The sequence below is a fragment of the Symphalangus syndactylus genome, chromosome 1, assembly GCF_028878055.3.
Source record: "Symphalangus syndactylus isolate Jambi chromosome 1, NHGRI_mSymSyn1-v2.1_pri, whole genome shotgun sequence".
Classification (NCBI taxonomy): domain Eukaryota; kingdom Metazoa; phylum Chordata; class Mammalia; order Primates; family Hylobatidae; genus Symphalangus; species Symphalangus syndactylus.
Window position 1 is genome coordinate 19151031 of NC_072423.2, and position 13907 is coordinate 19164937.

At 42.0% G+C, this 13907-nt stretch overlaps 1 protein-coding gene across 1 annotated transcript in view; it reads left to right on the forward strand.

Moving 5' to 3' along the window:
• Positions 1–12251: 12251 nt before the first annotated feature.
• Positions 12252–13907, forward strand: part of LOC129492061 (WW domain-binding protein 11) — a 40451-nt gene continuing 38795 nt past the window's right edge. Inside the window, exons 1-3 of the mRNA XM_063638359.1 lie at positions 12252–12303; positions 12606–12879; positions 12926–13388. Of these exons, the coding sequence (XP_063494429.1) occupies positions 12252–12303; positions 12606–12879; positions 12926–13388 (789 nt within the window). The remainder of the gene's footprint in view (positions 12304–12605; positions 12880–12925; positions 13389–13907) is intronic.

Below are 13907 nucleotides of genomic sequence, written 5' to 3' on the forward strand. Positions count from 1 at the left end.
GCTTTTATTTATATATATATATATAAGTGTCAATATGTCAATAGCACTTTTTCCTGCACTACACCATAAACTCAATGACAGCTGCAACCCTATTCTTCTTTTTACTATTGTATACCCATTGCTAACCACTGAGTTTGGCACATACTAGGAATTGTAATAAAATCTGTTGAATAAATGAATGAATAAACATAAAAATATGTTTAACTACATATTTTTCCATAATGTTTTATTACATGGATGATTAATTAATTTATTTATTTTCAGACAGAATCTCGCTCCATTGCCCAGGCTGGAGTGTAGTGGCATGATCTCAGCTCACTGCAACCTCCACTTCCCAGGTTCAAGTGATTCTCCTTCCTCAACCTCCCAAGTAGCAGGGATTACAGGCACACGCCACCATACCCAGATAGTTTTTGTATTTTTAATAGAGACAGGGTTTCGCCACGTTGGTCAGGCAGGCCTCAAACGCCTTACCTCGTATGATCTGCCCTCCTTGGCCTCCTAAAATGTGATTACAGGTGAGAGCCACTACACCCAGCCTGGTTTTATATAGTGATAATCGATTATGTTATTCTAGAATTTACCTAATGATCACATAGGAAATTAATGAAAAGAAATGACCTTTGTTTTCTTCAACCATGACTTTTTAATATCAAAAAATAATGAAACCGTAATGACTAAAATAAATAAAAAATAAATTGAACATTTTTTCTTCTCTCCAATCAGCATTACCTGAACCCTAATCTGGAAGAAAAAATCCTTGCCAACTCTTTTTTGAGAGAATAGTGCCCATCACGACGGGGTGGCTTAACATATCTGGACTGAATGTCTTGCTTCTAAGGAACAGAGTAATGTGGAAGTAAAAGGTTGTGACTTCCGAGACAAGGCCAGCGAAGGAATGTAGCTTCCTCCTCGCTCTCTCTCTCGAAAGGATAATTCTGGCAGACTTCAGGGGTCATACCGTGAGGACAGTCAAGCCGCCTTAGGTAGTGGTCCATGTGAAGAAGAACAGAGGCTTCATGCCAGCAGCCACTGGTTGAACCCTATAGAAAGCAGTTGCTTCAACCCCACTCAAGACCTAAGAAAACTGTAGGCCTGGCAAGCTGTGATATAGTTTTTAAAATGCTATCTGAACCATTTTGAGACCCTAGCTAGTGTCCAGTCAGTTGTTCTTGAGAGAGTAAGTCCAAATCCCAAACAACTCCCTTCTTGGGCTCTCACACTCTGTGCCACTATACCCCAACCCTAATCACTCAGGGCCAAGTACCAGGAAATCAGGAACAGTCCTTCTGACCAGAGCCCATTGAACGTACTCAAGCCGGCTGATCGCAAGCCTGCTTACCCTACCTGGTCTGCTCCTTCCTGCAGAAAGAACAATAAGGACTTTTGCCCACCAATACCCTTTCTCCCTCTGCCTCATGACCAATGCCCAATGCTTTCTGTGAATAGCACTGCATGGCCTGCTATTTCTCCCCAGTGAGCTGTGAGTATAGCACAACTGTAGGACTCCTTCCAGTTTCTCCCTCTGTCTTTCTAAATTATTATTATTATTATTTAGAGATTGTCTCACTCTGTTGCCCAGGCGGAGTGCAGTGGCCTGATCATAGCTAACTGTAGCCTCTAACTTCTGGGCTCAAGGGATCTCCCCACCTCAGCTTCCTCAGTAGCTGGGGCTACAGGTGCACACTACCATGACCAGATAATTTTTAAAAAATATTTCTTATGGGTGAGGTTTCACTATGTTGCACAGGCTGGTCTTGAACTCCTGGGATCATGCAATCCTCCCACCTCAGCCTCCCAACGTGTTCACACCTGATCCATCATGCTCAGCTGTTTCTCTTTTTCATCTACATCTGGCCTTGTCATACCCCACACAAGGTAATACAGTTAAAATACAGACATCTTGGCTATAACCCTCTGAGCGACACAGATCAGAACCATTCAGTTAATTAAGCTGCTTTGATTGGTAATGATCAGAAATTGTGTGAAAAAATAAACTTCTGTTTCTTTTCAGCTAGCAAGTTTGGTGATAATTTGTTATGCAGCAATAGATGACTAATATCCAAAATAACATTCTTCAAAATTGGCCTGAAAGCTAATTTTCTCCTCTCTCTATCCCTCTTTGTCTTTTATATATAATACATATGTGAAGTATGTATCACATTTCACAAGTATCATATATACATATATTTGCCAGGCAGACAAGTATATCTGACAGGACAATTATGCCTGTAATTCACAGTAAATTGTAAAAATTATATCTTTGAAAATGATTCCTTTATACATGTGCTTCATAGATTTTTATATAACTAAAGCATTTGACCTTAATCTGATTCTACCACTGTTCAATTCAATGAGTTAACTGAGTGGAAAGCATGTGCCTAAAATTCTGGCTGGAACTGATGGGAAGACAAAAGAAGGACAGTGCCCAATTTTTGTCTCTAAGGACAGAATGGTTTAATTAGCTGATTCTTAATCTTGTATTGGTAAACCTGATAAAAATGCAAATTTTTATGCCCTGATCAAAACTCTATTTCAGAAAGGATCTGTAATGGATATATAGATAGTCAGCTTTTAAAAATGCTCCCAGAAAAATTTTGGGTCCTAGAAAGTTCTTTGAAAAACTGCTCTAATATAAGCTGCATATAGAATTGTTACTTTGAGGTTTTTTTTTTTTTTTTTTTTTTGGAGACAGAGTCTTGCTCAGTCGCCCAGGCTGGAGTGCAGAGGCGCGATCTCAGCTCACTGTAACCTCCACCTCCCAGGTTCACACAATTCTCCTGCCTCAGCCTCCTGAGTAGCTGAGACTACAGGCGCCCGCCACTACGCCTGGATAATTTTTTTGTATTTTTAGTAGAGACGGGGTTTCGCCGTGTTAGCCACAATGGTCTCGATCTCCTGACCTCGTGATCCACCCATCTCGGCCTCCCAAAGTGCTGGGATTACAGGTGTGAGCCACCGCGCCTGGCCACTGTATGAGGTTTTTTTGCTTTTTTTTTTTTTTTAAGATCTAAAGAAGCAACTTAATATATCACTGAATATGCTTAAAAACAAATAGCATCATCTACAATGTAGTGGCATGGCTGCAGATGGGTAGTAAAGAAACCTGTGTTCTGGTCCAGCAGGCCTTCTTTTTCTCTCACGCATCGAGCTCAGATTCTTCACCAGTAAAATGAAGGAACTGCACTACATGTTTCCTTCAAATATTCTCAGTCTTTAAAATTAGACAAGTTCAGAAAGGAAGTTGGTAGACACTGGAATACTATTTTTGTCACATTATCTTAAGTTATGATATTTTCTATTCCAAATTCCTCTTTCTCAGTTCTATGGTACACAAAATTGAGTTAATCACATAGCATTCACATGATTGTTAAAAAGACTAAATGAAATAAAGTATGTAAAATTGCTTTTAAAGTGTAACAACCCTTAAAGCTCTGTACTGAGAAACGTACCTGCCTCTTCTCATTTAAGCTTCTCAACTACTCTATACAGTTAGTTCTATTGTAAATCCATTTTACAGAGGAGGACACCTATATTCAGAAAACGTAAGTAACTGGTCCAATACCTCCCAGAAACTTACAGAGCTTGGATTACAATCTCAGAGCTTGGATTCAAACTCAGGATCATCTCACCCCAAAATCCAGCATGTAACCATAAACCTATGAGAATTGACCAGAAGTAAGCCCAGGACAACACACAGTAGGTAACTCGGAGTAAAGCCATTACAGGGAGGGAATCATCCTTTATCCTTCGACTTCAGTATTTCCTAAGCTTCTCTGCTGATACTAACCACTTGACGTACCTGCCAAGAACATCAAATTCTAGACTTGATCCCAGGCCAAGCAGTCTGCATTTCCAGCTCAGGAACTATTAAGATTTTGTGATTTTTAGCATCAGGACTTTGGAAAACATGGTTCTGTTCACTTCTTTTCTATGTATTATTTTTAAGATGGTTACCAAAGAGAGATGACTTTCATCTTGCATTTTGAGTTTGACTGAATCCCATGACAAAAAGCTCTGGCCCACAGTGACGCATATACCAACAGTATGCCCTGTTCTTTCATACTGATCTTTTTCAGTGGCCTGCTTTGCAGCCAGCTGCAGGAAAATGGCTCAGTCTCATCCCCAAGGGCTCCTAGAGAAATAGCCAAACTACTACATTCTTTGTTTTTGAATCTCCTCATTGTCTATAGGAAGTCTCTGGCTAGCTGTGCTGGAAACTCTGGAAGCAGGTCAGCAAGAGAGGTTCCAGCATTCCTTTCTGCAGTAGTCAGCCAGATTGCTTTGTGCCTGGCTGGACTCCAGGTATTAGAACAGAAGGAGTGCATCTCTGAAAAAATGCAAACATCCTAGTGATTTCTTACAACATTTGGGTTTTTACCTATTTTCCCAGCTTCTGAGTCATTACCAATCTTCCATCCTCATCAAATTACATGTGCTCTTGAAAATAATGGAATCAGTATATAGATGAATCTTCAAAGCCATTTAAATATGATGAAGTAATGATTAAAATACAGAAAAAATGAAGTCATAATTCATGCCTTTTGTGCCTTTTCTATCCACAGATTATAAGCTCCATTTGGTGAAGAATATTTTTTACCCTTGTGGTTTTTCAGCATCTGGCACAGTGCACTATTGAGCACTCAGTGAATATTTATTGAATTAAAGAAATAAAACTTAATACACAACTGCAGGAATAAATCAGATTGCTTGAATACATGGCCAGTCCTTGACTGTTCCAGGCTGAGAGGAGTTATAGTAGTAGACAACTTAAAAGAAAGGATAGTAATTTTTTTCCCCAGCATTAAAATGGAAAGTTGAATTCCTGGGGAGTTGAACTAGCATATGCAAAATCAGGAAATTTATTTTCATGCATCCAGCTCACAATCAGAAGTCAAAACCTTGCAGTTTATGATTCGAATCCATTTTATTTGGCATTCACAGAGTTTTCAAAACAAGTTAAGCCACTATAAAAATCAGATAATTTCCTATACGAGTTCAGATTTCTGGCTTTCTTTGCAAAATCAGGTTATCTCGTGACATAGGTCCTTACGTTCCACGTGACAACAAGCACCTGGCTGGCTTCACCCACATAAATTACCTACCTCCCATCTCTATCAAACTTTACTCTTTGAATCTGAAACAGAATTATGTTCTATTTTAAGTAGCTAGCCAATTATTATTATTATTATTTTCATTATTATTATTATTTTAATTAACAGGTAAGGCCAGGCACAGTGGTTCACGCCTGTAATCTCAGAACTTTGGGAGGCTAAGGCAGGCAGATTACCTGAGGTAAGGAGTTTGAGACCAGCCTGGCCAACATGGCAAAACCCTGTCTCTATTAAAAATACAAAAATTAGCCAAGTGTGGTGGCACGTACCTATAGTCCCAGCCACTGGGGAGGCTGAGGCAGAGAATCACTTGAACCTGGGAGGCAGAGGTTGCAGTGAGCTGAGACCGTGCCATTGCTCTCCAGCCTGGGCAACAGTATGAGACTTTGTCTCAAAAAAAAAAAAAAAAAAATAGAAAAATAAAATAAAATAAATTGACAGGTAAAATTGTAAGTATTTAACATGTAAAATATCATGTTTTGAAGTATATGTAGATTACGGTTTGACTAAATCTAATTAACCTATGCATCACATATAGTTATTATTTTTGTGATGATATCAGTATGTCAAAGAAACACTGATATGTATCTCTGCACTGCCATGTTCATTACAGCTCTATTCACAATAGCCAAGCTATGGAATCAACCTAAGTGTCCATCAATAGATGAGTGGATAAAGAAAATGTGGTACATATACACAGTGGAATATTATTTAGCCATTTGCAACAATATCTATGAACTTGGAGGACATTATGTTAAGTGAAATAAGCCAGGCACAGAAAGACAACTACTGCATGAACTCACTCACGTGGATTTTTAAAAAATTGATCTCATAAAAGTAGAGTGTGGTGGTTATCAGGGGCTCAGTTGGTGGGGGCAGCAGGTTTAGGGAGATGTTGGTAGCTGGCAATATTTTAAAAGGTTATCTAATGGTGATTTGTTAATTTTGCAGGATCATAATGGAATTTAAAAATACAGGCTTCTTATATTTCCTTCCTCACTCTACCTTCAAGTAGAGTTTTGGATCTCATATCTCGTACTTTTAACAAGTAATTCTAGGTGATTCTTCTAATTAGGTAAATTTAATACAGCCTACAAAAGGAATAATTTTCAGGGGATAAGAAAGAGGAGTCAGCCTGTTTACATAAAGCGTGGGCATTTTTGAACCTTTCCTCCCACCCAAACTTTCACTATCCCACCCCATACCTCAACCTCCAACACCTCAACTACTCACCACAAAATACACTGCTTTTATGTGCTTCCCTGGGGGTGCATGGCTCTCTGGTTTGTGTCATTTTATAATAGATACTTTTAAGGTATAAGCCAGCTCTCTCTTCCTAAGATGATTGATATCCCGAACCCACGAATGTCAGCCCCTGTAGGAATATTTGAACTATGTGACCCTGAACTGCTTTCCATTGCTGCTGGAGTCATGATGAAACTCTGACTCTGCTAGGAAATCATCTTTTCTGAGAATATGGATTTGAGGTTCAAAAAGGACAATTAATTTCTGCCTGATGGTAGAGTCAAAGCGATATAAACCTGTGCTGAAGGATAGCCATGTTGAGTTGTATCACCATGAAGGAGCAGGTGAAATTGATTCTCAGAAAAAGAGAAGGGAGTAAATGCTCAGGAGCAGAGGGAGAAGTCTCCCTGCCTCAGATGGATGGAAAGGGGAATCTTTTAGTGGCTTCCCAGCAAGGAAGCCTACTGAGGAAATATGATACTGGCTAGATCTGAGTAAGATACAGGTGCTGATGGCGGGTTAGCGGCCAACACTCTACAGAGGAACCTATCACTTCTGCTCTACAGCTAAACTCTCACTGTTTTCTGGGCAACAAACTTCTCTGCTAACTGTCATTTAATCAACTTGCCCCAAAAAATACAACTTTCATTGTTTCTAGGTTGTATTCATTTTTTTTCTCTTTTCTGTTTTATAAATCTTATTTGCCTTTATTGCTTGACTCTAATATCTCACTTCCTCACATGTGAATAAAGAATTTAAACGTAAGACTATTAAACTAGCTGCAAAATAGCTACATACATGTTTCTGAGTTATTCTGCAACACTAGTTCCTAACCCTAGTCAGTGCTTATGCTTCTGCCAGCCTGAGAATGTTTCTGTTATGTAGCCAAACAAACCCTCAGGCACAGGTGTGTGTGGCAAGGAGGAAAGAATGAGAATTATCTTCGAACAGTGACTCAAAATTTGTTAGGCACTTGAGGAACATTTCAAGGTACAGAATACCAGGTTACACACTGAGATTCTTAATCCATAAGGCTGAGACCGATTTGATAATTGACATTTTTAATAGCACCGTGAACTTTCTGATACTGGTAGTCTAAGAACTGTAATTTGAAAAACACAGTTCCAGTGAAAATAAATCAGATAGTAAGGGTAATTGGGGTGCGTGATATGTACGGGGGTTGTGGGTAAAAGGACATTCTCTTATTAAAATCAGAAGGGCGTTTCTGATAACCCAAAAAAAAAACATCATTCCAAATATTATTTGGTAGTAATTAGTTTACTGCCAATTATGCCTGTAGGCATAGCTCAAGTTTTTATAAGAGCTGAGACAGCTGGGTTTAGAAGTATCTTATGTCAAATGAAGAAAAATGGAACCAGTACCTGGTAAACAACAAAAAGTCATCTGTGAAGAAATTAGAGAAAGCTAGTGTCTTAGTTTGTCCTTGCTGCTATAATGAAATACCACAGATAAAGTAATTTATACATAGCAGAAATTTATTTCTCAGAGTTCTCAAGGCAGGAAATTCCAGGATCAAGGTGCCAGAAGATTCTGTGTCTGGGGAGGGCTTACTCTCTGCTTTGAAGATGATATCTCTTGCTGAATCCTCACATAGTGGAAGAGGTAATAAAGAAATGAACACTGTGTCCTCATGTGGAGGAAGAGATGGAAGGTGATATGGTCTCAACATGTTCCCCCAAATCCAAGTGTTGGAAACGTAATCCCCAATGCAACAGTGTTGGGAGGTGTGGCCAAATGAGAAAGCTGTTTAGTTCATGAAGAATGGATTAATGCTCTATAAAAAGGGTTGGTGGGAGTGGGTTCTCTCTTTCTCCTCCTTTTCTGACATGTGAAGATATAATGTCCTTCATCTCTGGAGGGTGCAGCATTCAGGTGCCGTCTTTGCAGCAGAGAAACTGGGCCCTAATCTGCCAGCACCTTGATCTTGGACTTCCCAGCCTCCAAAACTGCGAGGAAATAAATTTCCATTCATTATAAATTACCCAGGGTCAGGTATTCTGTTATAGAAGCACAACGTGGACTGAGACCAAAAGGCCAAAAGGAGACTAGGGCACCTTTTTTTTAATGCACCTCTTTTATAAGGCACTAATGCCATTCATGAGAAAAGGACTTCCCAAATGGCTCCACCTGTTAATACTACCAATTTGGTTCCAACATATAAATTTTGGAGGGACACATACGTTTTAGCCATAACGGCTGACTCTAGAACAAACTGCAAATAGGTAATTGGCAAGGCAGGGGGACAATTTAGGAATTGATTTGAACTACCAACAATTTGTACATAATCAATTTTTAGAGTCAGTGGGATAGGTCAGAGTTTCTCATTCTCAGCAGTACTGACTTTCTGGCCTGCATAATTCTTTGTTTTGTGAGGCAAGAGGAGAGGGGAAGTTATCCTGTTCATTGCAGGATATTTAGTAGCATCCTGACCTCTATTCACTAGATTCCAGCAGTCCCTCCCACTAACCGAGACCAATATTGAAATTTCTCCAGACATTGCCAAATGTCCTGTTGAGAAACGCTGGTGTAAGGATACCAGGCCAGGGGAAAGGGAGGGTGGAAGAGCCCTGGAGAAACCATCTTATGATCCCTTTGCAAGTTTTACTTTGTTTAAATTTTTCTTTCATATCAAAAGCTAAACTGTATGTAAGCAAATATGGTAGCAATAAAGCTTCTCATTTATGAATTCAAGGCTTTAGTAGACTTATGGGGAAACTTTTTCCCCCAGAATTTGGCTTTGCTATTTTTAAGTTTTAATAAATCTAGTTACTGTCATGCTGACTCTTGTGCAGCTGGATAAACAAACTCAAGAAACACTCTCAGCCACATCTTCATTAGCAACTCTGCAGGCAAAATCCCTGTCATTTTGAGATGTTTTGTATTCAAAGCAATTGTGAAAAAAAAAAAAAAAAAAAAAAAAAAAAGATTATTTCCAGACTGTACCGCCTGCTTTAAATTTGTGGTTTTGTCTTTATTATTGGTGTGGCCTATTACTGCTGGCAAATTGGGCAATAAAATTTGCAGCTTAAGTTTGGTGTCTGTTTCTAAACAGTCACAGATGCTATATCCCTAACCTCTGGGGCAGACACTAGTTCTAATATTGCTAGTGGATCAATATAATATACATCTGGCCCTGGTAAGTGGTTCGAGAAATCTGCATCTGAGCTTTCACGGCCAAAGCTGTAGCAAACACAGGTTATGCTATGAGAAGAATAACCAAGCCATCTCCATATTCAAATGGCTATGCTGCGTGAAAGCCCAGGTATTGGAGACCTGTGCATATAAGTTGCTGAATGCACAGCAACTAGTTCTTGAATGTCTTGGCCCCATTTATTTAAAAACCACCAGAATAACAGATCATGGACAAATGTGATTTTAGATCAGGGACTTTATGTAGTGTCTAGGCTTGTTTTATGGCTTGTACTTTATCGTTCTCAGGCTCACAGCTTGAATTTGCCTATCTTAACATACACAATTAATGCAGAAATTCTCTTGAAAATGTTGTATGACTTTCCAGTCTCATGTTTCACTTGAATTAAGTCACCTCAAGGCATAGCTCCAATTACGGGTTGTGTGGTAAGAGGCTTCTCAGCACAGTCAGGAGAAAGAGTGTGTGACTCTGCTTAAAATGTAGTAACCCACTTTAGACCTTTATCACGTTTTCTCTTCTATCATAAAATGGGGGCGATAATTCATGTTAAACATTCACCAAACATTTTTTAAAAAGTGCCAGGCTCTGGGATAGATGTTGAGAAATAAAATTTTAAAAGAAAAATAAAAGAGAGAGAGAGAGAGAGAGAAAGGAAGGAAGGAAGAAAGGAAGGAAAGGAGTGCGAGAAAGGCTTCTGTTCTAGGGAATCTATTCTAGAAAGCATTGTTTCTGTTGTAAGATAGGTGGTTGTGGGTAGGTTGAAAGATAGGCAAATAAAGAAAACAGATTTTCATGAGTACTTTGAAATCACGGAGTAAAATCTCATGTAGATTTAAGATCCTTTTATATATAGAGAAATCCCCAGAGCAATAGACTGCAGCGTTCTTCACTTACATTAAAATAAGATACTGCTCCAGAATTCTGAATTTAGCAGCTGTTGGTACATGTGTCTCTTGCCACACTAATAAAGGTTTTTAATGTACAATAACATAGCATATAGCTCTTCCCTTCTATGGTCGGATGCATTATTTATAATTAACTAACTTTGTACCATCTTCATGTGTGGAAGGAGCAATAATTGGAGCTACCCATTTTTAGTTCACAGGAAACAAGACTCTCTTCATTTTTAATAGTGCCATTTACCTACCACCCTTTCTGCCAATGATTTGAATTGTTCAGCTGTGGCTCTTGTTTTACTTTAATGCATTCACATTTTACCACTATGAAAAGATGTCTGTTCAAAATGAATTAGTCTGAAAGCCCATCTGAGAATGCTGGGAGGCTAGCTGCATCCCCACTGCTTCAGCACAGATGCATGGGGCAGAGCTGAAAGGCCACAATGTCGGTACCTGAATTCATTCTTCTCTAAAGTGAAAATGATCATATTGATATTTCAAAATCTGAAAACAATATTGGAAGAATATTTGCCTGGCAGATGTTTGCGCATTAATTCTCTCTGACTCACCTTGCCCTCGCATCATGAGACACTTTGAATCCATAGAAATAACCCTGCCCACACACTTTGTTCTGAGAAATGTTCTGTACATCTAGTAGCTGTGTTTACTAACCCTAAATTCTAGGCTCCCCTCTGCAAATAGATAGGAATCTCTGGAGTCAGCTCCCCCTTTCCCCCAACTCTACTTTCTCATAAATGAGGTTGGAGGCCATGGGTCCTCTTCGTCTCTCAGGGGCCATGTAGAGGCACAATCCAGATTTTACAGGAAGTTGTGTCAGAAGAGGATCCTTGTTTGGGAATGAACCACAGTGGAGGAGACGAGGCTCAGTATCAGCCCGATTGTTCAAGGTTCAACTCATTTCAAAAGCAGATATAGTACTTACAAAGGGGACTTGCGTGCTACTCATGACTTGTAGGAGTTTTGAATACGGTACAGGAGTCAACCAGTTGAAACAGAAAGCAGAAAATAAACAACCTAAACGGCCGAATATAGCTACAAATGATATAGTTCGGGAGTAATACATTCTGGCTAGGGAAACTTTGGAGTTATTTACAGAAGAATGTAAGCATCTGAGTTGAGACCAGGATGATCAGATAATTTCAACAGTCAGAAAAATTTTAACTAGTAAGTGGGGTGGTTGGGTAAAGGACACTGTGAGGGAAAGAATGGAATAAGCATAGTTACTGAAGCACCCGAGGAAAGCAAGTGTGGCCATTTGGACTGGGCTAGGGTTACTAAGGGGCCAAAATAGAGGAGTGATGAGGAGTTAGAGGCCACATTTCACCTCAAAGTTAAATGATTTGAAATGTAGTCTGCTAGCAGTCGTCTACTGTTTGATTTTCACCAGTAAATGATCTAAGCAAGACATTTAGTTTTAAAATGTTAAAATATATCTTCTTAAATATTACCAAAATAGTATGGGAAATGAAGAGACTGAATGTGTTACTAATCCCCAACTGGGAATGGAATTGTTCATTTGTGAAGCTTGATATTTCCCTGTATTTTTATTACTACTAAGCTATTATTTTTTACATTTGAGGTCAGAGCTTGGGTTGGTTTATGCCAAAGTGTCATCTCAGCTACCTGTGAGAAGCTCCATATGTGGAGTGCAACAGGAGTCCTGCTCTAGGATTTCCACGCCCTGGCACTGCACTTACATGTCGTAGTAACCGGGGCACACTGCCTTCTCCTGTCTGCATGTAGGTCTTTACCGAATACCAGGTCCCATTTTTAAATAAGAGGCTCCTTCTACTTGTTTGTCTCATGCTTCCCCTATTTATACTGCCTGAGAAATTGTTTTCCATCAGTAAAGCTGGTTAGTCTTTTCTGTTTTCCCTTGATCTTTGTTAGCATCTGGGCTACAGAAGTTGTTCTCCTATATTAATCTGGGTATTTTGGTTTTGCTTTTCCAAAGGACAGCAAGCTCAGCTAGGCTGCCTCTCAGTTCCAAGGGAGTGCTCATTCCCTCCTTCCCCAGCCTTTGCTCTTTCCAAAAGGATGATTTCTGTCGTTCCAGGGCTTATCCCCTCCCACTCCAGCTCCTCCCATCATTTGAGTCAATCCCACAGCCCCCACTATGGCTCTATTATATAGTTGTCCTGTTCCCATAACCAAAAGGTTTTAACGCCAGCCTGGCAGCGTCTTTAGACTCTCGCACTCCCAAATTGTCCCCTCCTCCAGCTCGACTCCTCCGGGAGCGCGCGGCCACCGCTGCAATCCCAGAACACAAACGCCCAGAGCTTCCTCCGCTTAGAAACCCGGGGCGCTTGGCCCCGCCTCACCTGCTGTCGGCCCCGCCCCGCCCCGCCCCGCCAGCCGCCGGCTTGCTCACGGCTCCTCCCGTCCTCCCCGAAGCCCCGCCTCTGACCCCGCCCCGTCCTGTCTCCGTCCCGCCCCCCGCCCGCCAGCCAGCGTTGCTGTCTCTCGCCTTCCCTGAGGCCCCGCCTTCAACCCCGCCCCGTCCTGTCTCCGCCCCGCCTCCGCTTACCGGCCCGCGTCGCCGTCTCTCACCCTCCCCGGGCTGCGCGGCCGGAGCTGGCACAGAGGATCCTCGGCCGCGGCGACATCACCGCCTGGGGACGCGGGCGCTGCTCTGGATACGGCGCCACCGAGAGAACCCGCCGCCCGCGGGTCCCTGTCCTGCGGTCCGCGGTTGCCCCCACGAGCGTCCGGCGTTTCCTGAGGGCGGGCGTGTCCGGGCCGTGCGGGGCGCGGGGACCGAGGGCGGCTGAGGAGACCGAGCTGGGGCAGCGCCTGCCGGAGCGCGGGGGACGACGCGGGGGTCTTGCGGAGCCCCCGCGGGAGCCTGGCCCACCGTGCAGAACAGTTTTCTGGAACTCTCCACCTCCGCCTACCTTGGGGCCCAGTGCGGCGCTGAGCCCCCGTCGGGATATGCCTGAGGTAAGCGGACTTGGTGGCTCAGGGGTCTCTCGCCCTCCTGCCTCAGCCCCAGAGCGGGGAGCGGAGAATGGGGGCGGCAGGGTCGGAGAACGCCAGAGAAAAATGCAACAGGCGGGGCGGATCAGGAAACTCCTAGCCTGAATGTTTCCGAAAGAGGGGAGACTTGTCCAAGACTGAAACTTGCTTAGGTTCTTCCAGCCGCGGACGGGTACGGAGAGGCGTTTTCCGACACCAGGGTCCGAGCTCCCTCTGGCGGCTCCGCCTGAGGACAGGGACTCGGCCACAGGTGAGCGCCGAGCGCGGAGCTACCGCCCCTCGGCTTGGCGCCTGGTCACGATTCGCGGTTACCCCGCCGAGAAAAGTGACTGGTCCGAGTAGTTCTCGTTAGGAAGATACCTTCTGATCCCATGAACGCTAAACCTTCCCCCGGAATTTAAAAAAAAAAAAGATCTTTTCAACTTTTAGTTTTTTGTCCCTTGGTCCTTGAGAACAAGAAATAACAAGGATAGCAGGATTCAT